At 47.1% G+C, this 24,149-nt stretch overlaps 1 protein-coding gene across 1 annotated transcript in view; it reads left to right on the top strand.

The window, feature by feature from the left end:
• Positions 1 to 23,429, top strand: part of LOC311224254 (SPARC-related modular calcium-binding protein 1-like) — a gene marked incomplete at both ends in the record, with an annotated part of 41,347 nt that extends 17,918 nt beyond the window's left edge. The window contains 2 exons of the mRNA XM_084309167.1: positions 11,793 to 11,886; positions 23,081 to 23,429. Of these exons, the coding sequence (XP_084165293.1) occupies positions 11,793 to 11,886; positions 23,081 to 23,429 (443 nt within the window). The remainder of the gene's footprint in view (positions 1 to 11,792; positions 11,887 to 23,080) is intronic.
• Positions 23,430 to 24,149: the final 720 nt, after the last annotated feature.

Raw genomic sequence — 24,149 nt, 5'->3', positions numbered from 1 at the left:
GCTAGTTTGTATCCAATCAGCTAGGGGCTTTGCGAAATGGCTAAGACTGCAGGGATCCCCCAGGATATATAAACCGGAGCAGAACTCATACTCATTCCCTGTAACCTCTGTGATGTAGTCGTGGATGTTACTCCAGAAATCTCAGATTTTCGGACATGACCAGAGTGCATGGACTAGATCCCCCTCCCCTGTCTGGCATTTCCAGCAGTCTGGATTGTCTTTCACGCCCAGTCTATACATTCTAGAGGGGGTCCAATAGATGCGGTGGAAGATCTGGAATTGTATTAGCCTTGTTCTGATATCCCTGAACACCTGTTTGGGGATCCCCGAGATTCTATCCCAGTCCTCCTCCTCAAATGTGACCCCTAAGTCCTTTTCCCAGACTATTTTGAGAGCAGAGGAGATCCCACTGCCCTCCCTGTCGATAAATATGGAGTAATAAACAGAGGCTTCATGTCCCAACCCAGAGATAGCCAAAATCTTTTTAAGCAGATCTGTACCCTGGGGGAGGGTCTGTGGAGAGCCAAATGTGCTTATGAGAAGATGCCTCAATTGTAAATATCTCCAGAATTGATTGTTGGCCAGATGATATTGTTGGATCAGTTTATCAAATGATTATAATGCATCGTCTTCATAGAGGTCCCCCAGGGTTCAAGTTCAAGTTTCTTTAATAGTTGTCATGCAGAAGTACAGAATACTTTCATACAAAATGCTTCTTACTGTTACGCTCCAGAGACTGTGCTAGACAAGATAGTATCAAATAACATAGTATAGCATGTAATTTAGAAGTAGAAAATGAGGTCACAGTGTTCAGTATAGACATATGTACAATGTTCGATGCAGAATAGACGTAACTGAGTTACCATATAATATACAATACTATGCAGTGTACTAATGTACAGTACTATATAGTGCAAAGCAGAAATGGGATGAGGTACAATTTAGGTACAATTTACAGTAAGGTGTACGAGTTGTAGTGCAATCCTTCATCAATAAATATAAAGTGTGGGGAGTGGGTGCTACAGTGTGTTTGTTTAAAGTGGGTGTGTGCTATAAAGTGTGTGGAGTGGGTGCTACAGTGTGTTTGTTTAAAGTGAGTGTGTGCGTGTGGATGTGTGTGCTATGTGCGTTTGGTGGTTGTTGTTGTGTAGTGTTCATTGTTCGTTTAGCAGCCTGATGGCCTGGGGATAGAAGCTTCTTCTGAGTCTTTCTGTGCTCGCCTTGAGACTCCGGTATCGCTTGCCTGACCGCAGCAGTTCAAAGAGGCAGTTGTTCGGGTGACTGGAGTCTTTAATGATTCTCTTAGCCTTGCCCTTGCAACGCTTGTTGTAAATGTTCTGGAGGGTGGGGAGCCCCCCTCCAATTGTGCGTTCGGCTGAACGTGTCACTCTTTGTAGTCTGCTTCGGTCTTGTGCAGTGCTATTCCCAAACCAGGAGGTGATGTTGCCAGTCAAGATGCTCTCTATTGTACATGAGTAGAAGTTCTTAAGGATCTTCTGACTGACTTGGAACTTCCTTAGGCGCCTGAGGAAGTAGAGGCGTTGTCGTGCCTTCTTCACAACACTGTCAATGTGTGTGGTCCATGTCAAGTCCTCGGATATGTAGGCTCCGAGGTACTTAAAGCTGTTGACTCTCTCAACCGGTGCCCCGTCGATGCTGAGGGGGCTGTAGTCCTTGACCCCCGACCTCCTGAAGTCCACAATCATCTCCTTTGTTTTGCTGACGTTCAGGGAGTGGCTGTTTTCCTGGCACCATCCCGCCAGGACCTTGACCTCTTCCAGGTAGGCCCTCTCGTCGTTGGCAGAGATCAGGCCCACCACCACTGTGTCGTCAGCAAATTTGATGATTGTATTGCTACTCCGCTGAGCCACACAGTCGTGTGTGTACAGGGAGTAGAGGAGGGGACTCAGAACACAGCCCTGGGGGGCCCCTATGTTGAGGGTGATGGATGAGGAGGTGCAGTTGCCTGCTCTCACCACCTGGGGTCTGCCCGTCAGGAAGTCCAAGACCCACTGGCAGAGGTCATAGTTCAAGCCCAGGTCCCTGAGCTTGGCTATGAGTATGGAGGGGACTATGGTATTGAATGCCGAGCTGTAGTCGATGAATAGCATTCTCACATAGTTCCCCTGCCTCTTGTCCAGGTGTGATGCTGCTCTGTGCAGCACATGGGCTATGGCGTCCTCCGTGGACCTGTTGGGGCGGTATGCAAATTGCAGGGGGTCCATGTTGATGGGGAGGGAGGAGCAGATGTAGCCCTTTACTAGCTTCTCAAAGCACTTCATGGCTATGGAGGTGAGAGCTACAGGGCGGTAGTCGTTGAGGCAAGCAGGCTTGGATTTTTTGGGTACAGGGATAATAGTGGACTTCTTCAGGCAGGTGGGGATGACAGCCTGTTCTAAGGACAGGTTAAATATGTCAGTGAATACCGGGGCCAGTTGGTCGGCACAGACTTTTAGGACACGGCCGGGGATGCCGTCCGGACCTGCTGCCTTCCTGATATTCACTTTTTTAAAGGTCCGCCTCACCTCATGCTCTGTTACCCTGAACACTGAGTCTCCATCAGCAGCAGACCCCCCCCCCCCATTGCCGTGGCTTGTGGGCTGGTGTTGTTATTACCAGCATCAAACCTCGCATAGAAGGTATTGAGGTCATTTGCTAAGGAGATGTCACTGTTCAGTTTGAGGGAGGCGCCTTTGTAGTCTGTCATCGTTTTGAGCCCCTGCCACATAGCTCTAGAGTCAGCCTGTTCAAACTGGAGTTCAATTTGATCCTTGTAGCGCCGTTTGGCCTCTGTCACTGTCCTCCTTACGTTGTATCGCGCCACCTTGTGGTCATTCATGTTGCCTGCCACTAGGCCGTCGTTGTATGCTTTGGTGCGCGCTCTCAGAGCTTCACGGACGGATTTGTCTACCCAGGGTTTTTGATTTGGGTAAACTCTCATTGTGGTAGTGGGGATTGTTTCTGCCACCAAAGTACGAACATAGTCCAGCACTGTCTCCGTGTAGACATGAATGTTATCTGTGTCGCGGAACACGCTCCAGTCTGTGCAGTCAAACGCAGCCTGGAGCGTCTCCTCTGACGTCAAATCCCATTTCTGCACCTCTCGCGAGACTACGGGAGTGCTTTTGATTCTCTGTTTGTACTTTGGTGAAAGGAAAATGGACGCGTGATCTGACTTACCAAAGCCACTAGCAGAATGAGCCTTGTATCCACCCTTGAATTGCGTGTAACAGTGATCTAGGATGTTACCGCCTCTGGTGTTACAAGTCACATGCTGATAGAAGTCAGGTAATACCTTTCTCAGATTGGCGCTATTGAAATCACCCACCACTATTATGGCGGCGTTAACGTTCGCCGCTTGGATTTTATTTACCTCGTCGTGGAGTCTGGAGAGCGCGACATTATTGCTGGCTTGCGGTGGAATATACACTCCTACAAGGATGATCGCCGTTAACTCCCTCGGGAGGAAGAAAGGACGACACTTGATGGTTATATATTCCAGGTCTGGGCAGCAGTGGTTCGATAATTCCTTCACGTTAGCTGGATCGCTCCAATTGTTGTTAAACATGAAGGCAATACCTCCTCCACGTTGTTTGCCGGACAATGCTGATCTGTCCTTGCGGTGGATGAAGAAGTGGTCAGCCGGTTGTATGGCGTGGTCTGGGACGTCCGGCATCAAACCACGTCTCGGTGAAGCAGAGAACGTTACAGTCTCTAACGTCTCTTTGGTATTGAATCCTTGCTCGGATGTCATCCAGTTTATTGTCAATTGATTGTACATTGGCTAGCAATATACTGGGTAGTGGCGTTCGGTGTCGTCTGGATCTCAGCCTGTTACGGATCCCAGCTCTCTTCCCTTGCCGCCTGATGATTCCTTTGTTCCTGGGGTCAGGATCTGGTCCCATTGTTCTGAGAATCTCCATAGGCCATTGCTGCGGTTCGGAAAGCTGATTCAGTGAGTAATCCAATCGGTAAGTTTCCCGTAATCCGATGTCTATAAGTGACTGACGGTCATACACATTAAATGCACCTACTGTTGGTACAGACAAAACTCTTAAAACTATAAATATTAACAAAAGTAAGCACAATCTCGACGGAGCGAACAGACAGGCGACCGGGCATAGCGGCGCCATCTTGAGAGGTGAGGATGCCTTTGTCTATCCATTCCTTCCACATAAAGGGGGATCTGCCTATACACAGTTTGGGGTTAGCCCATATACTATAGGCTTAAATTTGGATTGATATGGAAGATGCGGGACACCTTCTTCCATACGGCCTGTAGGTGAGAGATAATAGGGTGAGTTCGGGCAGTTGGTGGTAATTTAGCTGTGATATACCGACTGCTCCATTATGTACCATGGAGGCGCTCTCTCAGGGGGCAGGGCCCACTGTGTCATATGCCTGAAACTGTAAGCGTAATGATATAGTAATAATTTGGGGAGACCCAGACCACCTCTGTCTACAGGCTGTTGTAGTTTACCAATACGCATCATGGGTCTTTTACCGTTCCACAGGAATGTGTTGCATATTCTGTCAAATTGTTTGAAATACTTGCTAGGTATTGCTATCGGCAGTGACTGGAGGAGGTAGTTTACTCTGGGAATGCAGTTCATCTTAAGAACATTGACCTTGCCCCATAGTGACAAGAAAAGGGGAGCCCATCTCTCCACATCCGCTGAAATTTTGCCTAGTAGTGGGTCAAAATTGACCCTTACAATGTAATTTACTTGCCTGAGGAAAAGGATCCCTAGATACCGAATACCCTTTTCAGGCCACTAAAATTAGCCATCTTTAAATAATGATTTTGGGCAGTAGGGCGTTAGGGGAAGAGCCTCCGACTTCGACCAATTAACCTTATACCCAGAAAATCATTTTTTTATCCACTTTTTCTCCTCTTTTTCTATTTTTCTCCCATCCCAATTTCGCTGTGCCAATTCTTCCCTCCCCTGTCTTGAACGTTGCTCGCATATGCCCCCCACTGGCTGGTTGTAGGGAGGATAGAAGCCTTGCATCACGTGTCCCCTCCGATACACGAGGAGGCAGCCTGTCACATCTTTTCACCTGCCAGCGCGGACTTTCACTCATTGGCGAGGTGTAACGTGTGGGAGGCTCACACTACCCCCGCCATTTCCTGTCTCTGCTGTGCAGGCGTCCCCCAACCGACCTGTAGGAGTCGCTGTCCACAACGTCCAGATTACCACCCATCGACTTCCACCCGCTAACTCTGCCAATTGAGTTAGTATGACGGCCGGCCCAAGCCGGAGGCAACGCCGACAGCCGGATTCGAACCCGGTGTCTCTTGCGTTGGTGACGAGCGCAATGTCCGCTGCGCCACCCAGCCACCCTACCCAGAAAATCTTGAGAATGTATCCATTGTCTTGAGTAGTGCAGGTACAGCATTGCCTGGATCTGTAACAAAAAGTAAAATATCATCTGCATAAAGCATACGTTTTTGGGCCGCGCCCCCCACTGTAACGCCAGGGAAACTTGGGTCCTTACGTATAGCTGCTGCCAAGGGTTCAAGCGCTAAACAGAAAAGCAAAGGAGAAAGGGGCGAACCTTGGCGTGTCCCGCGGCCGAGCTTGAAATATGAGGAGATTATCCCATTTGTTTGCACCGCTGCCTCCGGTTGGTTATACAACAGCTTCACCCATTTTATAAAGGTCCGACCGAATCCAAACGCTTCCAGGGTTGAAAATAAGTAATCCCATTCTACACTATCAAACGCCTTTTCAGCGTCCAGTGAGATGGCGGCAGTTCGTTCATTATCGTTACTGACTGCCCACATTACATTGATAAGGCGTCTGATGTTATCAGCCGAATTTATTTTGCGAATAAATCCAACTTGGTCAGGATGCACCAGGGAGGATATTACTCCATCCAAACGGTTTGCAAGTATTTTGGAAAGCACTTTTACATCCTGGGAAATCGGGGAAATTGGACGATAGTTCTTGCACTCGGAGGGTTCTTTTTTTCAATATTAGAGATATTAAGGCCTGTGATAGGGTGGGGGGTAAATGGCCTCTATCCAGAGCTTCAGTATACATACTCTGCAGTAGAGGTGTCAACTCTGTTGAGAAGCATTTAAAGAACTCAGCTGTGAGACCATCAGGCCCCGGCGCTTTACCGGACGGCAATTTCCTAATAACCTCTGCTATTTCATCCTCTGGTATTGGGGCGTCTAGATACTCATGTTGACCCGCATCTAATGTAGGGAGATCCAACCCGCTAAAAAGAAAGGAATTTCCTGCTGTGTTGCCTTGGAAGAGGAAGTGTAAAGACCCATGTAGAATTCTTTAAAAGCATTGTTAATATCACTGGCCTTAGTCACCAGGGCTCCCCCCTGTACCTGGATAGCCGAAATAGTGGATGATGACTCCTTGTGTTTAATATACCTGGCCAGCAACTTACCGGCTTTGTCCCCTGATTCAAAGTAATTCTGCCTGGCCCTAAACAATCCAAACTCAACCTTCTGCGAAATAATACAATTATACTCATACTTGAATTGAGTTACAACTAAGCCTTAGGTTATTTGGTGATATTTTTTGTTTCAGCTGTCCCTCCGCTACCAGCAACCTTTTTTCTAAATCACCAATCTTTTTGGCGTTCTGCTTTTTCTTATATGATGCATATTGAATTACGTGACCCCTCACAAAAGCCTTCAGGGCTTCCCAAGCAACCCCCGCGGATGGCGCGGAAGGAACATTGGTCTCTATATACATATCAATCTGATTTTTCAGCATGGCTTTAAAGTCGATATCCTGCAGTAGAGACGAGTTAAATCTCCATCTAGAGGACCTCTTTGCACGGTCAATGGGGAGCAGCTCAAGGGTCACCCTTGCGTGATCTGACACTATAATGTTGCCAATTGAACAGGCCAATGTAGATGGGAGCAGGTCTTTAGAGATAAAAAAAAGAATCAAGCCTTGAGAATACACCGTGAACCGAAGAAAAAAAGGTATAGTCCCTCCCCTTAGGATTTAGCATACGCCAAGCATCCACAAGCCCCAGGGCAGAACACATTCCTCCCACTGTGGAAATTGATCTGGGGGTCTAGCAGTGGTCGGTGTACTCCTATCCAGAACAGCATCCATAGCAATATTCATGTCCCAAGCACATATGATTGGATAGTCACCATGTCATTTAATTTACATTCCAGGTCAGTAAAAAACATTGGGACATCCCCATTAGGAGCATATGTATTGGCTAGAATAAATACTTTCCCCTGAATCTCAGCCAAGATAATGACCATCCTCCCTTCCTCATCTTTGAGCTCTCTCAGACATTTAAATTGCAGCTGTTTGTTCACTAGTATAATGACTCCCCTACTTTGACTGGTACCGGCACTACAGAACATGTGACCCACTCATCCCTTACATAAACGCTTCGATTCTTCCAATGACAAATGTCATTCCTGCAAAAACATTATATCATACCTGGAGGATTTCAATTTATAAAGTATAAAGTCCATGTCCAAGTCCAAAACCCCCACCACCTCCTAATAGACAGTCTCCTCCCCACCGCATGTATATATTCCCTCCCCGCCGTATGTATATTTCTCTCCCACCCACCCACCCCCTCCTAATGTACAGTCCCCTCCCAATCATATGTATATACTCTGTCAGGATCTAGGGGTAACAGTACTGTATATTTGAATACCGTTTATGTCACAAATGTATCAGTACTAAATACCTATATGTCCCTATGCCATAAATGTCATGTATGTTGTGTATGTCATAAATGTCTATATGAATTGAAAATGGGGGACCCTGATGGAAACAAGACAAACGTCTTTCTCAGGTCTGCATCCCCTTAACAATTGTATGTATTGAGCCGTACTGTATTGTACCCATTCTGCAATCTGTTAAATAAAGTTTTCATTCATTCATTCATTCATTCATTCATTCATGTGGCGAGGCACAGCTTATTATTATTCTGAGCAGACATGACCCCGCAGAATAGTAATAATGACCGGTGATATCCTGGCAGCTAAGTGAAGTATTTTTAACCATGTCGACCATCACGGGGCACTTGACAAAAAACAACAATAAAAAACACCATGACACGCTGCAAACAGAACATAGTGTGATGAAAAAAATAAACTAAAACAAAAACACAGACAAATACGATTCAGGTCCATGACCCGTCGGTAGAGTGGTTCGCTCTGAGTGCCGCCCACTCGCGGCATTGTTTTGGCAAAAGTTTGAGCACGTTTGTCGGTTTGCACGGTTATTGCGTCTGCTTCTGTCCTCCATGTCGTAAATTTTATCCCGGATAGCCTCCATCTCAGCTCTGGTAGCGGGTGGGTCAGCCTGTAGCTGTTTGTCGGCGTCCTCCAGAAAGCCCAGTCTCCCCTCCACATCACTGATCCTTGTCACAAGTGTTGACAGTTTCCCTTCCAGCTTTGCATCTCCTTAGATATTTTCTTCAGGATTATAAAGATATTCGCTATGTCCTCCCCTGTCGAATTCGTATTTTCTTCTGTCGGAGGAGATTGATCATCGCCATCTTGGTATTGAGCGTAAACCTCCCTTTTTAGTGATATTCTGAGGTGGATGTTTCTGTTTGCACGCCATTTTCAAACTCCCAAAATGATCGCCCCTCTATGACGACTTTGTTATGTTATGGGTTATCATTTTTGTTTAAAATGTTAACCCAAGGAAGCATACTAGGACCGCTACTGTTCCTAATTTATGCAAATGACATGTCGTCAGCTTGTGACTGCAACTTGTTCCTGTTTGCGGACGACTCAGCCCTGCTGGTCTCTGACAAGAACAAGTTACAGGTTGAAAAAACCCTCAGCTCGGAACTAGGCAGAATCTGCATATGGCTTGCTGATAACAAACTATCATTACACATGGGCAAAACAGAGTCCATTCTCTTCGGTTCAAATAACAAACTCAGCAAGACCGACGGCTTCTCAGTTACAGTGGGTGACAATATTGTCACAAGGAAAGATGAAATTACCTACCTGGGTTCCATCCTAGAGGCTAATCTCTCCTGTGACAAAATGGCATCCAATGTAATAAAAAAAGTCAACCAACGAACTCGATTCTTGTACCGGATCTCCTCTCTGGTAAACAAGAACACCCTGAAGACTCTGGCAGGAGCACTCATTCAGGGGTACTACGACTATGCTTGCACCTCATGGTACCAAAGCACCTCAAAGGCGCTAAAAACAAAATTACAAACATCTCAAAACAAACTGGTCAGACTACTGCTTGACCTTACTCCTAGAACCCACCTCACCCCTGCCCACTTTGACAACCTAGGATGGCTTAGAGTAGACGACAGAGTACAACAACTTGCAATGGGCCTGGTCTACAAGATACACTACACGACCAAGGTACCCATGTACATGTCAAAATACTTCCCAAAGGTCAGTGAATACCACGATCACAACACCAGAGGGAGCTCCACAAATCATGTTAAACCCAGATTCGGCTCAAATAAGGGACTAAACACGTTTCGCAATTATGCCACATCAATGTGGAACGCCCTACCCAAAGCTGTAAAGGAATGTGGATCACTACCCACTTTCAAAACCTCTCTCAAGGGACACCTACGGGAGACTGCAATTCAACACTGGCCCCTGTAAATATCCTAACCCAACCCCCTCCAATGTACAGTCATTTACCTAGTATGGTTTTGTCAATAGTTCAATGTACAATTGTGTTTGTTTGTACAGTGTCTCCTCCCCCCCCCCCTCAATGTACAGTGTTACTTGTTTATACAGTGTGCCCCCCGCCCCCCCCCCCCCCCCCAACCACCTCCAATGTAAATTACCCAGTATGGTTGTCAATATCCCAATGTACCCAACCCCCCCCACCCAACCTCCTCCAATGTACAGTTTCTACGTCAAATGTATATACTCCCTTTTCTTGACTCCTTCTGTACCACAAACAGTACTGTATTTGCAAATCTGGTATGTCATAAATGTATAGATGTAGCAGTACTGACTATCTGTATGTCATGTATGTCATATATGTCTATATGAATTGAAAATGGGGGACCCTGATGGAAACAAGACAAACGTCTTTCTCAGGTCTGCATCCCCTTAACAATTGTATGTATTGAGCCGTACTGTATTGTACCCATTCTGCAATCTGTTAAATAAAGTTTTCATTCATTCATTCATTCATTTCATTCATTCAACCCTTTCACTGCCACGTGACAGAAGGTACACCTTCTGTGTATTGTCGCAGTAAAAGGGTTAACATTTTAAACAAAATAAAACAAAGGCTCTTTATTTGGTAGTGCGGCAGTGAAAGGGTTAAACATTGCCGGTGACCTAAGGGTTGTGGCTACACAAGCCTTCGCAAGGGCCTTGTTTAATAAAATTATATAATTTTTTATATTTTCAGACATTTTCTCCCATTGGCAGTTATCTGTACCTCGACCTGCTAACACACCTGGTAACACTCCTGGTAACATACATGGTAACACACCTGGTAACACTCCTGGTAACATACATGGTAACACTCCTGGTAACACTCCTGGTAACATACATGGTAACACTCCTGGTAACACTCCTGGTAACATACATGGTAACACTCCTGGTAACACTCCTGGTAACATACATGGTAACACTCCTGGTAACATACATGGTAACACACCTGGTAACACACCTGGTAACACACCTGGTAACACACCTGGTAACACACCTGGTAACACTCCTGGTAACATACCTGGTAACACACCTGGTAACACTCCTGGTAACACACCTGGTAACACACCTGGTAACACACCTGGTAACACACATGGTAACACTCCTGGTAACACACCTGGTAACACACCTGCTAACACACCTGGTAACACACCTGCTAACACACCTGGTAACACACCTGGTAACACACCTGGTAACATACATGGTAACACACCTGGTAACACACCTGGTAACACACCTGGTAACATACATGGTAACACACCTGGTAACACACCTGGTAACACACCTGCTAACACACCTGGTAACACACCTGCTAACACACCTGGTAACACACCTGGTAACACACCTGGTAACACACCTGATAACACACATGGTAACACACCTGGTAACACTCCTGGTAACACTCCTGGTAACACACCTGGTAACACACCTGGTAACACACCTGGTAACACACATGGTAACACTCCTGGTAACACACATTCTAACATACCTGGTAACACACCTGGTAACACACCTGGTAACACTCCTGGTAACACACCTGGTAACACACCTGCTAACACACCTGCTAACACTCCTGGTAACACTCCTGCTAACACACCTGCTAACACTCCTGGTAACACTCCTGGTAACACAAATGCTAACACACCTGGTAACACTCCTGGTAACACACCTGGTAACACACCTGCAAACACACCTGGTAACACTCCTGGTAACACACATGCTAACATACCTGGTAACACACATTCTAACACACCTGCTAACACACCTGGTAACACACCTGTTACACCATATTGTGCGCTCGATCAGTCATCATCAACTTGTAAAGTAAAGTCGTGGTAAATACCATCCATGAGACATGAGTTCAGAACACAGAGTATCATGAGACACCATCAGAAATACTGTGTTGACTTGCTGGGATTCCTAGAAATCACTCAACCACCTGCATCAAGAAATAAATGTTGAATTATCTGAATCTGCTGCCTTGCATCTGATTTGAGCTCCTGACTTTGCAACCTCCTGTAAGTGGCACACCCGGACGCTATCACCATTTGGTCACATGATACATTTCCGAGTTGACGAGGATCAATCGAACGCACCCATATTCTATTATCTTCTATTCTCCCAGGGTGCCCAGGGGCTCGTAAGAAAGAGTTCCTGCAGAGTCTGGTCAGAGCCCTGCAGCTGGAAGCAGAGCATGCTGGGAGATTGAGTTCTCACAGGTCAGTCTAACTTCATCACATGTGACACACATAATGGAATAATGATTTCCTTTAAAACACCTCAAGTAATGTAAATAAACAGAAGTCAAGGGCAGCCGGTCATGACGATTGCATGATCTCCTTCTAGGTTACCCTGATTGGCCCATCATTCACTCTGTCAGTAGTTGTAAAGGATATCAGCTAGTTACCACCACAAACAAGTAATGAAACTAGTTAGCTGGAATTTAGTTTGATTTGAATGGTTCAAAAACAACTACAGCAACTGTGACAATTCATTTATCACCTTAGGAATACCTTAGAAATACCCACTGGGCTTAGATATCCCTTCATTCTTCATGCTGGGTGCTGTTGGCTCATACCTGCCTTGAATGCAAAACACAAGGGTTTCACTTTGTATTCCCCAGCAGTGACTTGATAAGCATCTGATTAGGAGTGAGAATGGAACTCAGCGACAGAATACTGCATTTCTACATCCATCTCTTTCGTTCTCTCCATCTTATGTCTTCCTGTCACTCAGACGCTTCAGTTGTTCAATAATCTCTCTCCATCTGCTAATCCCTCAGTTAATTTACCAACAGGCCTCCTCCTTTCAACCGTCCCATTTCATATTTCACACTTCCTATTTTTTTTTCTATTTTTTTCCACACACACACCCATCTGAGACCTCTCTCTCTCTCTCCCTCCCTCTCTCTCTATCTCTCTCTCTCTCTCTTACCACATATGCAGCATAGCAGATCTCACGTTAGGTCGGATAGCACACTACACACACACACACTTCTAATCCCCAGATTTCATTCTGGTATTTTCTCTCTCAGCGGCATGTTTGCGACTGATAACCTTTACTTTTGCTCACATTTTGGTTAGACGTCTAGACATCGAAAACCCAGGGTTTCACCTGCTGTATAACTGATGGGGATGTGGGGGCCGTCTGGGTGTCTGAGTCAAATTAAAGATTCAAATCTGTAGGAATCTCACACAATTCATTTGTCATATTTGGCTATTGCAGCGCGAACAGCCGGGAACATTTTGTCTAGGGCCACAGCGATCTGATTACATATGTCTGCAAGATGCTATAAGCTTCTAACCTTGTAATTAGACGAGGCTTGTGGTGCTTTGGCGTAAACAAAAATCCAATCCAAACCCCTGACTTAGAATCCCATCGGTTATTTGCGTATTAAGTTAATTCCAATACCACACAGTGGACGCTGATTTGTTTATTTACTCTCTCGGAGATTACAGTTGCCCACTCAGACTGGGAGAATTGCTATAAAAAAAATGTTCATGGAAGGGTGGACTTTCTTATGGAGTTACAGCGTGTGTTGATACAGACTCTGAGTAAACTTGAATATAGATACCGGTAGATAGATAGATAGATAGATAGATAGATAGATAGATAGATAGATAGACAGATAGACAGATAGACAGATAGACAGATAGATAGATAGATAGATAGATAGATAGATAGATAGATAGATAGATAGATAGATAGATAGATAGATAGATAGATAGATAGATAGATAGATAGTGTAGTGGATGTCCCTTACGGGCATCCATAGCTGTTGCTGTAAGGCGTGGCGCAGGCGCAGTTGTTTTAGATGAATAAAGAGACGTTACTTGAAATGGCCACGCTGTCTGAGTCCTTATATGAAACACCACCTAAGCTTTACCACATGGTGTCAGAAGTGTTCAACCCATGTCAGAAGGGTTAACCCGTTACCTAGGAGACGAAGAGAAGAGACTGGTCAAGCGGCGAGAGAGATATTACAGGCTATTACAAGAGATAGCACAACAGCTAACGTTAGCTAACTATGTCGGACGGCGAAGGGGCACCAGCGGCAGCAAGGGCGGCGCCACCAGCACCGGCAGCAGGTCGCGCGCAGACGGACAGTTTCCATGTCAGCGCACCGGAGAAGTTTGACTGCACAGATGGCAAGAACTGGCCGAGATGGATCCGGAGGTTTGACAGATATCGCGTTGCATCGGGACTGGATAGGAAAGGAGAGGCATTCCAAGTCAATACGCTGATATACTTCATGGGAGATGAAGCGGAGGACATTCTAAATGCTACTCAGCTGAGTGCACAGGAAAGGCTCGTATATGCAACTGTGGTTACGTGTTTGGAAGAACATTTCGTAGGGCGACATAACGTCATATTCGAGCGTGCGCAGTTTAACGTACGTAAACAAGAGCCAGGGGAAGACGCGGATAGCTTCATAACGGCAGTGCATAAACTCGCAGAACACTGTAACTTTGGGGTGTTGTGGGAGGAGTTAATCCGGGATCGCATTATTGTCGGGATAAAAGACCTGGCCCTTTCAGAGAAACTGCAGCTAGACGCTGACATGACATTGAACAAGGCTATCAGTCAAGTGAAACAGCAGGAAATGGTGAAGCAGCAACAGACTGTGATGCGGGGCGGGGCTACACACACAGAGGAAAGGAGAGAGGTGGATGCGATCTCTCGTCCATTAAAAAAGAAAGAGGCATATGGTCACAAACAAACAGGGTATACCAGAACAAGACAGACAGAGACAGTCAAAAACACAGAGAAATGTCAGAAATGTGGTCGATTTCCCCCCCATAGCTGGAGAGAATGTCCAGCTAGCAATGCAGAATGTAGAAAGTGCCACAAGACAGGGCATTTTGCTGCAGTGTGCCGTTTCGCACAGCCAGTGTATGAGATGCTAGAGGAGGGAGAATTACAACAGGACACCCTTTTTCTATGAGAAGTGAAGGATCATGTCTCTGGCTGGCACACAGACATAGAACTCAATGGAGAAGTGATCTCTTTTAAAATAGACACAGGAGCAGCAGTCACTGCTATCCCCACCAGGCTATATAAATATAGCAGAGATGGCCCCTTGATGGCAACAGATAAGAAGCTATATGGGCCCAATAACATGGTGCTGCAGGTAGCAGGGCAAGTCACATGCCGGCTCAAGAGCAAAAGTGGAACGGTTGCCCAGCCGGTATTTGTAGTAGATTCTTTAGTCAGACCCTTATTAGGCCTGCCAGCAGTTGAAGCCTTGCGACTGGTAGAGCGGGTTGATGAACTGGAGGACCCAGGGGACTTTTTCAGGCGTAAATTCCCCACAGTGTTCGCAGGCCTGGGGAGGCTAGAGGGGGATTACTGCATTCGCCTGAAGGAGGATGCGGTACCATACTCACTCACTACTCCACGCAGAGTGCCTATACCACTAGCAGACAAAGTCAAGGAGGAGTTGGAGAGAATGGAAAAAATGGGAGTAATTTCAAGGATAGAAAGGCCAACGCCGTGGTGTGCGGGTATGGTACCCGTGATAAAGCCCAACAAGACAGACATCAGGATCTGCGTGGATCTGACTAGACTCAATGAGGCGGTATGTAGAGAACGACACATACTACCATCGGTAGAGCAGTCATTGGCTCAATTGAATGGGGCAAAGATCTTCACTAAGCTAGACGCACGCTCAGGGTTCTGGCAGATTCCCCTATCAGAAGAATGCAGAGAGCTCACCACATTTGTTACTCCATGTGGCCGCTTCTGTTTCAATGTCCTGCCGTTCGGGATCAGCTCTGGTCCAGAACATTTTCAGAGGCGCATGTCGCAGCTCTTGGACGGGCTGACGGGCATAATATGCCACGCAGATGATGTGCTGGTATGTGGCGTAGATAGGGCCCAGCATGATGAGAGGCTCACTGCGGTCCTGTCCAGGCTTCAGGAAGCCGGCCTGACCCTAAATGAAAAGTGCGTGTTCGCACAGACAGAGTTGGTGTTCGTGGGCCACAAAGTCAGTGCAGGGGGCATAGCGCCAGACCCAGAGAAAGTTAGGGCAATCGTAGACATGCCCGCTCCACAAAATGTCGCAGACGTGAGACGGTTCCTGGGCATGGCCACATACATGGGAAAGTTTGTACCTCTTTTCACCGACACTACCAAACCACTACGGGATTTACTGGTGAAAGAGAATGCCTGGGTGTGGGGAGAGGTGCAGCAGACAGCCTTTGAAAAGGTGAAGTCTGATCTGGCCTCAGATAGGGTGCTAGCACAGTACAGGCCAAATGCTAAGACAAGAGTGTCTGCAGATGCATCATCTTTTGGAGTGGGAGCAGTCCTCACCCAAATGCAGGACAACAAGGAGTGGCGCCCGATAGCCTATATCTCACGCAGTCTCTCTGACACAGAGCAGAGATATGCCCAGGTGGAGAAGAAGGCGCTGGCAGTAACATGGGCATGCGAAAGGCTCAGCTCGTATATAATAGGCCTTCAATTTACCATAGAGACCGACCACAAGCCACTGTTGGCTCTGTTAGGTACGAAGGCACTAGATGACTTACCCCCAAGAATCCAGCGCTTTAGGCTTAGACTACTGAGATATACATACCACATAGGAATGTCCCAGGGAAAGCGTTGATAACGGCAGATGCATTATCAAGGGCCCCAATTGTGCGCACACTGACAGAGGAGGAAAGAGAGCTGGAAGGAGAAGCACAGGTGTTTGTTGAGGCAGTACAGCAGGGCCTACCAGCGTCTAAGGCAAAGCTGCAACAGATTGCTGAGGAACAGCAAAAGGACTCTGTCTGCAGACAGCTTATACAGCAGTGCAAAAAGGGGTGGCCAAGACAGGAGGAACTGCCACAGCAGCTAAAGCCCTACTGGATCTACCAGAGTGAGCTATACTGTGCAGGAGGCCTTTTAATGAAAGGACGGAGGATAGTAGTACCAGAGACTTTGCAAACAGAAATGCTGGCACGTTTACATGAGGGACACATGGGGATATCTAAGTGCAGAGCGAGAGCAGAGCAGTCAGTGTGGTGGATGGGCTTAAGTAGTCAGATCGCTAAGGTAGTAACACAGTGTGAAACATGTGTGAAGAGTCAGACACGGCATCCAGAGCCAATGATGCCATCGGCATTGCCTCAGCGGCCGTGGCAAAAGGTAGGGGTGGATATGTTTTACCTAAAGGGCACCACCTACCTGTTAGCAGTAGACTACTATTCAAGGTACATTGAAATAGAGAAAACCCCCATTACCACAACTAAAGGAGTGATCGAGGCGTTAAAGGCCATGTACTCCAGACATGGGGTCCCAGAGGTCCTGAGGAGTGATAATGGTCCACAGTTTGCGTCAGCGGAGTTTGCCGCCTTTGCCACAGATTATGACTTTGCTCATGTGACAAGTAGCCCGTACTTTGCCCAGAGCAATGGAGAGGCAGAGAGAGCTGTCAAGACGGCTAAGTCACTGTTGAGTAAGAATGAAGACCCACACAGGGCACTGTTAGCGTACAGAGTCACACCATTGCAGCATGGACCATCACCTGCTGAGCTCCTGATGGGCAGGAAGCTCCGCTCCCCACTGCCACAGGCGCCGGCCCACCTGAAACCACAATGGCCCAAAACGAAGGCCTTTCAGGAAAAGGACTACCAACTGAAACTGAGACAGACGCAGAACTTTAATGAGAGACACCGGGCCACACAGAGGCCGGAACTGAGACCGGGTCAATCGGTGTGGATCTCCACCTCAAAACGGCCATCTACGGTGCTCAGGAAGGCTGACACGCCACGCTCCTATGTGGTCCGGGCAGGAGAAGAGGTGGTGAGGAGGAACAGGGCTCATCTGCAAGCTCTCCCTGAGCCACAAGAGACACCGACTCCACAGGAGGAGCAAACAACGGAGGAGGAAATAGCGCCAAGCGCCCTGACTAGAGAGAGAGAGAGTACAGAGACTAAAGTGAGAGACGTTCCGAGACGGCAGATAAAGCCGCCAGAATGGCTCAAGGACTACGTTCAGTAAAAAAAAAAAAAAAAAAAAAGGGGGGTGCTTCACCTTACAGCTAGAAGGCACTTACCTGTATTATCTGTGCAGGAATGTTATGTAATGTTACATCAGTATTTCAACATACTTGTACTTATAAATGATATTTCAGTTTGTAAGTGTAATATTTGAGAATGTATTTATGTTTCATTTCTTATTTTCTTTATTGTTTAATTTGCTACAATTTATAATATATTCACTTTGACGTCTGGTCATATATGGTGTCCCGTTAGGCTGCTGTCGCATTTTTACCTTTGGAACTGATTAAGACACCTGCGAGCAAGCGGCAGGGATGGTCTGAGACTGGGACTGATTAAGACACCTGCAAGCAAGCGGCAGGAATGGTCCGAGACGAGTTGTACAGGCTCTCTAAACTCTAAGAGTGTACCACTATGTGTAGTGTACCACTATCAAGACTGTTACCAAGAACAGAAGAATAAGACCCCTTTTTATGTAGCATGCAGCCAACGAGTTTTCACGGTGGATTGGAGGACCAAGCCTTTAATAAACCCGTCGAAAGGAAACCACTTGTGTCTGCAGTGCTTGGAAGGAGTTACAATACTTGAGGATGTTAGGTTTATTCCTGGGAGAAGGAGAGATGTAATGGATGTCTGTAGTAGATGTCTGAATATACTGGAGGATGTTTATACTTGAGGAGGTTAGGTTTATTCCTGGGAGAAGGGGAGATGTAATGGATGTCCCTTACGGGCATCCATAGCTGTTGCTGTAAGGCGTGGCGCAGGCGCAGTTGTGTTAGATGAATAAAGACGTTACTTGAAATGGCCACGCTGTCTGAGTCCTTATATGAAACACCACCTAAGCTTTACCACAGATAGATAGATAGATAGATAGATAGATAGATAGATAGATAGATAGATAGATAGATAGATAGATAGATAGATAGATAGATAGATAGATAGATAGATAGATAGATAGATAGATAGATAGATACAGTAGATAGATAGATAGATAGATAGATAGATAGATAGATAGATAGATAGATAGATAGATAGATAGATAGATAGATAGATAGATAGATAGATAGATAGATAGATAGATAGATAGATAGATAGATAGATAGATAGATAGATAGTAATGAAGATATAACGTTTTCAAAGTCAAAGTCAAAGATTTTTATTGCCATGTATGGACGAATCCACATTGGAATACGGGTACATGAGCAAACACTGTGTAAACAGTACAGGAAAAATATGTAAAAACACAGACAGTATAAAAAGGACAAATGCTAAAATTGATATCGAACATCCCCTAAAAGTGCATATCATAGTTAAAACAGCGCTTCCACAGACCTGACTAATAACACTAATAAAAACACAGAAACAAAATAGGATAAAATACAAAACTAGCCTTTGGAGTCATTCAGGCTCCGCACAGCACTGGGGAAAAAGCTCTTTGTAAACCGAGAGGTAGAGCATGTGATAGAGCGGTAGCGTCTGCCCGAGGGGAGGGGGACAAAGAGGCCTGCGGCTGGGTGACCAGAGGGGTCGTTGATAATGCCAGAGGCACGGGAAAGCAGCCTGGCACCATAGATCTCTTCTAGAGCTGGCAGGCTAGACCCGATTGTCTTGCGTGCAAGACGCACAATTCTATTCAGATATTTCTTCTCCTGGTCTGTGATGTTACCAAACCATATTGTACAGGAGGAAGTAAGGACGCTCTCGATCACACAGCGATAGAAGTTGTGTAAAATCACCCTGTTATTTGTGAACTCTTTCAGTTTCCTGAGAAAGAAAAGTTTTGTAATGTTTGCTGGAGCCACTTCATCCAAAACAGCACACCCCGGTCAGAGAGTGGACACAAGAGACAGAGAACAGTCCTTTTGTATTTTAATTAGGATTTGTTGTTGAATGAAAGATCTCTCAAAATGATGGAGTGTTTCAGAGTGATTGGTATTCCAGAGTGGGTTTCATCCAGGTTGTAAGGCTGGATGAAAGTGAGAGATTGAGTGAGTGATTTCCATCCAGGTTGTAAGGCTGGATGGAATAGTGGGATATTGAGTGAGTGGTAGAGTGGTATTCTGCAACAGATAAGCAGAGTATACAGGAAATTAGCAGAATACATACTTCATAATGTAGCAGGGTGGATTATCCCTGCTTCGTGGGAACGGTTGCTGGCAGTCACAAGGTAGCTGGACACAGTAGAGCTCCGTCTGACTGCACCCTCGTCTTTGGGCCTGGAGCATCAAACCGGGACCCGGTAGTGGGAGTGAATGGGGCCCGGGATTTACCAACCTGGTTTGGTACTCTGGTCCTCCTCGCCTCTCCGGGGCGGTCAGCAGTACTCCCCAACTCGCTCTCACTTCCTTGAGTACCTCCGTGGGCCCTCCCACACCTAGTGACTGATATGCCTAAATGGATTTGTCCCTCCCGCAAGCAGTACCCTCCCTTGATGACCACTAGAAACCTTACAATGAAAAGGGGAGAGTTGGGTAGGAAGGGGTCAATCATATATACGTTACCCACACCAAAAGAGTTAATACTGGGCACAGGAATGGAGACGCACACACAACAATTCCCATCTTAGTTGTTTAGTATTAATTATACTGGGCAGTGACAAGTATTACTGCAATGAGTCAAATGGCATACACTATCATTATTCCTAATTACTAATAATTAGAATAATAACATATATAGCACTTATACAATAATACCTTCGACCCCAGGGAGAAACAGTTGGAACAAGACGGGAAGTTAAGAGGCATGACAGTCAATCAAACCATACACTTTATCACACTCAAAAGAACTCAAAAAGAAATCAAAAGGTGGGCCCACAAATACCAAACACAAGTCCTATCTTAATGCCGGCATATATTGTTTGGGGTTCCCCTTATGAACTGTAGTAGCAACGTTAACTTCGCCCGCAGGCTGCACCACACTGTGTACGGTGTAATAGCTCCGGAGCATAGATGCTCATTTGTACTCATCCAAATGGTGGCCTCGCCGCGCCACCGTCGTCCGGAAGGCAAGATGGCGTCGAACGCTCTCGGCGGGGTTGGAGCAGAGGCAGTGGTGGGCTGAGAGCACGTGCTGTGTGATGGCGACCTCTGCTGGACGGGACGACTCCCGTGCTGGCCGAACACAGCCGGTGCAGAGCAGATGCAGAACGCCGGTGAAGACGGCTGCTGACAGCCGGTGCTGGGTTGGCGCGCAGCAATACTCTTGCCCACCCGTCTGCTATACGGTTATACTGTCACGCAATGTGGCTGACTACATCACCGGTCTCTTCAGCGCCTCGCGCCCGGGGTGCGTGTAGCTTTATGCCAAGCAAGCAGTGCAAAAATTTACCGTAGTGGCATGCAGTAATGCGCCTTTCATTTTCGCGGAAATAGGCTGTCTATTGCCATTCTCTTTGACAAACTCTAACCTTAACCAGCTCCTTAACAGCGCCTAAACTTAACCGTTCTAACCTTAACCAACTCCGAAACAATGCCTAACCTTAACCTTAACCATAGAAATTATATTGCCATTCTCTTTGACAAACTCTAACCTTAACCAGCTCCTTAACAGCGCCTAAACTTAACCGTTCTAACCTTAACCAACTCCGAAACAATGCCTAACCTTAATCGGCGAAAGAATACACGTTAAAAAAAAATCACGTTAAAAAATATTTTCGATGGGATTCGAACTCGCCAGCAAACAAGCCATAGGATCCACAGCCATGTGTCCTTGCCAATTGAGCTATTTGTTGGATACTGAATAAGGGGCGGTGACTTATATATATTGAGCTCCGCTCGTGTCGCATGCGCGGGCACCTCGCGCGAGCACGCCGGCGCACGCACGCACCTGAGCGAGCACGCCGCCGCCGGTGCACGCACGGTAGCATTTGTCTGAAAAGAAGGGCGCTTTACCGCACTAGCGTGCGGTGACGAATGCGGAAGCATTTTTGCACTGCTTGCTTGGCATTAACGTACAGGCGCCCGGGGTATACTGGAGTCTATATAGCCGTTAGCGGCATGCTAACTATCAGGACACACTGCTATGATACCACGCTATCTATGGACGTTAGTCCTTGGGTCGGTTTCTCTTACTCACGCACTATCACGGATGCTTCTAGAATAACCCGTCACTAGCAAGTATGTCTCGTCACCCGTCGCTGGCTCCGGCGGGGCTCTCTGGCTCACTTCTCTCACTGGGCTATTCCAAAGCACCTCCCGTCGTAGCTGCGACTGTTCATGGCTACATCCCACACCGAAGAGGCTCTCCTTCCCTCTTCCGTCCCCATTTACTTGCTCCGCCGGCTCTCTGGTACGCTCTCTGCCTGCCACCGCCCCCTGCTGGTCGCCAACTAGCCACACAGGGAGGCTGGGTGAGTGAATATGGTCCAGCGATACTGTTCATAATCCATATTCCAGCGAGTAGACCAAGGAGGAGCCTGCGTCATTGTTTGAGGGAATATTAATGGAAACTAATTAGAATGTCTTGGTGCACAAAGGGGAGATAAAAGGCAAGTCAGCACATCTGAATAATAGGCATTTTTCAGGTTGCTACAATAACATAACATAACATGCTGGCATCTAGAATATACACATAATTGAAAAGATGCTACAGCATATTAGCAGAGGTAAAGGTCATATGTATCAGGCATTATACACTGCCTGCATTAGGCCGTTAGGTGACCTATATGTATGACCACGACTAGTTGCTACTCCATGCCATGTCCGGCCCATGCGGCAAACCGAGCCAATGCTAATGGAAATCTGCTATATAGCATAACCAGCTGGCTAGCATTAGCTCAATTAGCGGCACGAACCAAACACAACACAAGGCGGCAAACCCCAAGTCTTAATCATGTACACAAGTCACAGCATCTTAACAAAAACACAATGCAGGCTACATATGACATTTATCTAGCATAAACAACAGGCACTACATTTGGAGGCTGTGGGTAACTTACTTCCTCAGAAATGCACTCTCATTCTGCAATGGAAACACAGGTGCCGGTAATTCACCACCTGTATTTAATTACCAGACTAAGGACCCTTGGGCTGTCCAGAGAGATGCCTGACTAGGACTAAGAATACCCCTGGGCTGTCCAAAATAGGGCCTGAATGGAAATAATAATACACAGCATGACAAATAGTGGGGAATTTACAACAGATAGATAGATATATGGATGGATAGACAGACAGACAGACAGTTTAAATAGGTAGGTAGGTAGGCAGACCTACCTTTCACACCCCGCCTCATCCCGTCACACCCCGCTTCACCCCCCCTTACCCCACCTCACCTCATTACACCCCGCATCACCCCGCTTCACCCCCCCTTACCCCACCTCACCCCGCCACTTCGGCCAGGCATCGGCCCAGTATTCAATACCAGTATCAGTATTGTGTATCTGTAGCTCACACTCTTTTTTTCCTGTCTCTCATTTCTCAACCAGGACAATAAGCACACCCCTCTCAAACTCTTCCTCTCCATCGCCCATCCCTCCATCCTCCACCTCTCTCTCCTCCTCCTCCTCCTCCGCCTCCGCCTCCCCCCCCGTGGACTCGGCCGCTCCAGTGGACTGGGAGTCCTCCCGGCCAGAGGTGGCGCTGCATTGGCACTTCAACAAGCTGGACCTGGACACGAGCGGGGTGCTGAGTGAGCGCGAGGCGCGTCCACTACGACAGTACCTGCGGAGGAGACTGAAGCCGCGGCGCTGCGCCAAGAAGTTCTCTCAGTACTGCGATCGAGACGGAGACAGAGGCCTGACGCTGGAGGAACTGAGGGTCTGTCTGGGCCTCTGAGGTGGGTCAGAGGGGTGGGATGGGACAGGGTCTGTCTGGGCCTCTGAGGTGGGTCAGAGGGGTGGGATGGGACAGGGTCTGTCTTGGCCTCTGAGGTGGGTCAGAGGGGTGGGATGGGACAGGGTCTGTCTGGGCCTCTGAGGTGGGTCAGAGGGGTGGGATGGGACAGGGTCTGTCTGGGCCTCTGAGGTGGGTCAGAGGGGTGGGATGGGACAGGGTCTGTCTGGGCCTCTGAGGTGGGTCAGAGGGGTGGGATGGGACAGGGTCTGTCTGGGCCTCTGAGGTGGGTCAGAGGGGTGGGATGGGACAGGGTCTGTCTGGGCCTCTGAGGTGGGTCGGAGGGGTGGGATGGGACAGGGTCTGTCTGGGCCTCTGAGGTGGGTCAGAGGGGTGGGATGGGACAGGGTCTGTCTGGGCCTCTGAGGTGGGTCAGAGGGGTGGGATGGGATAAGAAAAAGGGGGATGGAACCAGAGGGTCAGAATCTTGGGTTTGGGGTGAACTGTCATGACCACAAATCTTACAGGACAGTTGTAGCAGCACTTCACCCCAAAACAATCAGGTAATGAGTTGGAATATGTCCTCCAGCTCAACATCCTTATGACCTTAGTCTTTGCTCCTCTCTCTGCGCATTTCACCAAAAATAAAAATCATAATTTGAAGAGGTTGAATATGTCCTCTAGTGATGTCATCAGAGGACACTGAAGCCTTGTGTTGCGTTT

Source organism: Notolepis coatsorum (genome assembly GCF_963971535.1).
Source record: "Notolepis coatsorum genome assembly, chromosome: 1".
Classification (NCBI taxonomy): Eukaryota; Metazoa; Chordata; class Actinopteri; order Aulopiformes; family Paralepididae; genus Notolepis; species Notolepis coatsorum.
Note: the sequence above shows the minus strand (reverse complement) of the source record. Positions and strands in the feature narration are given on the sequence as shown.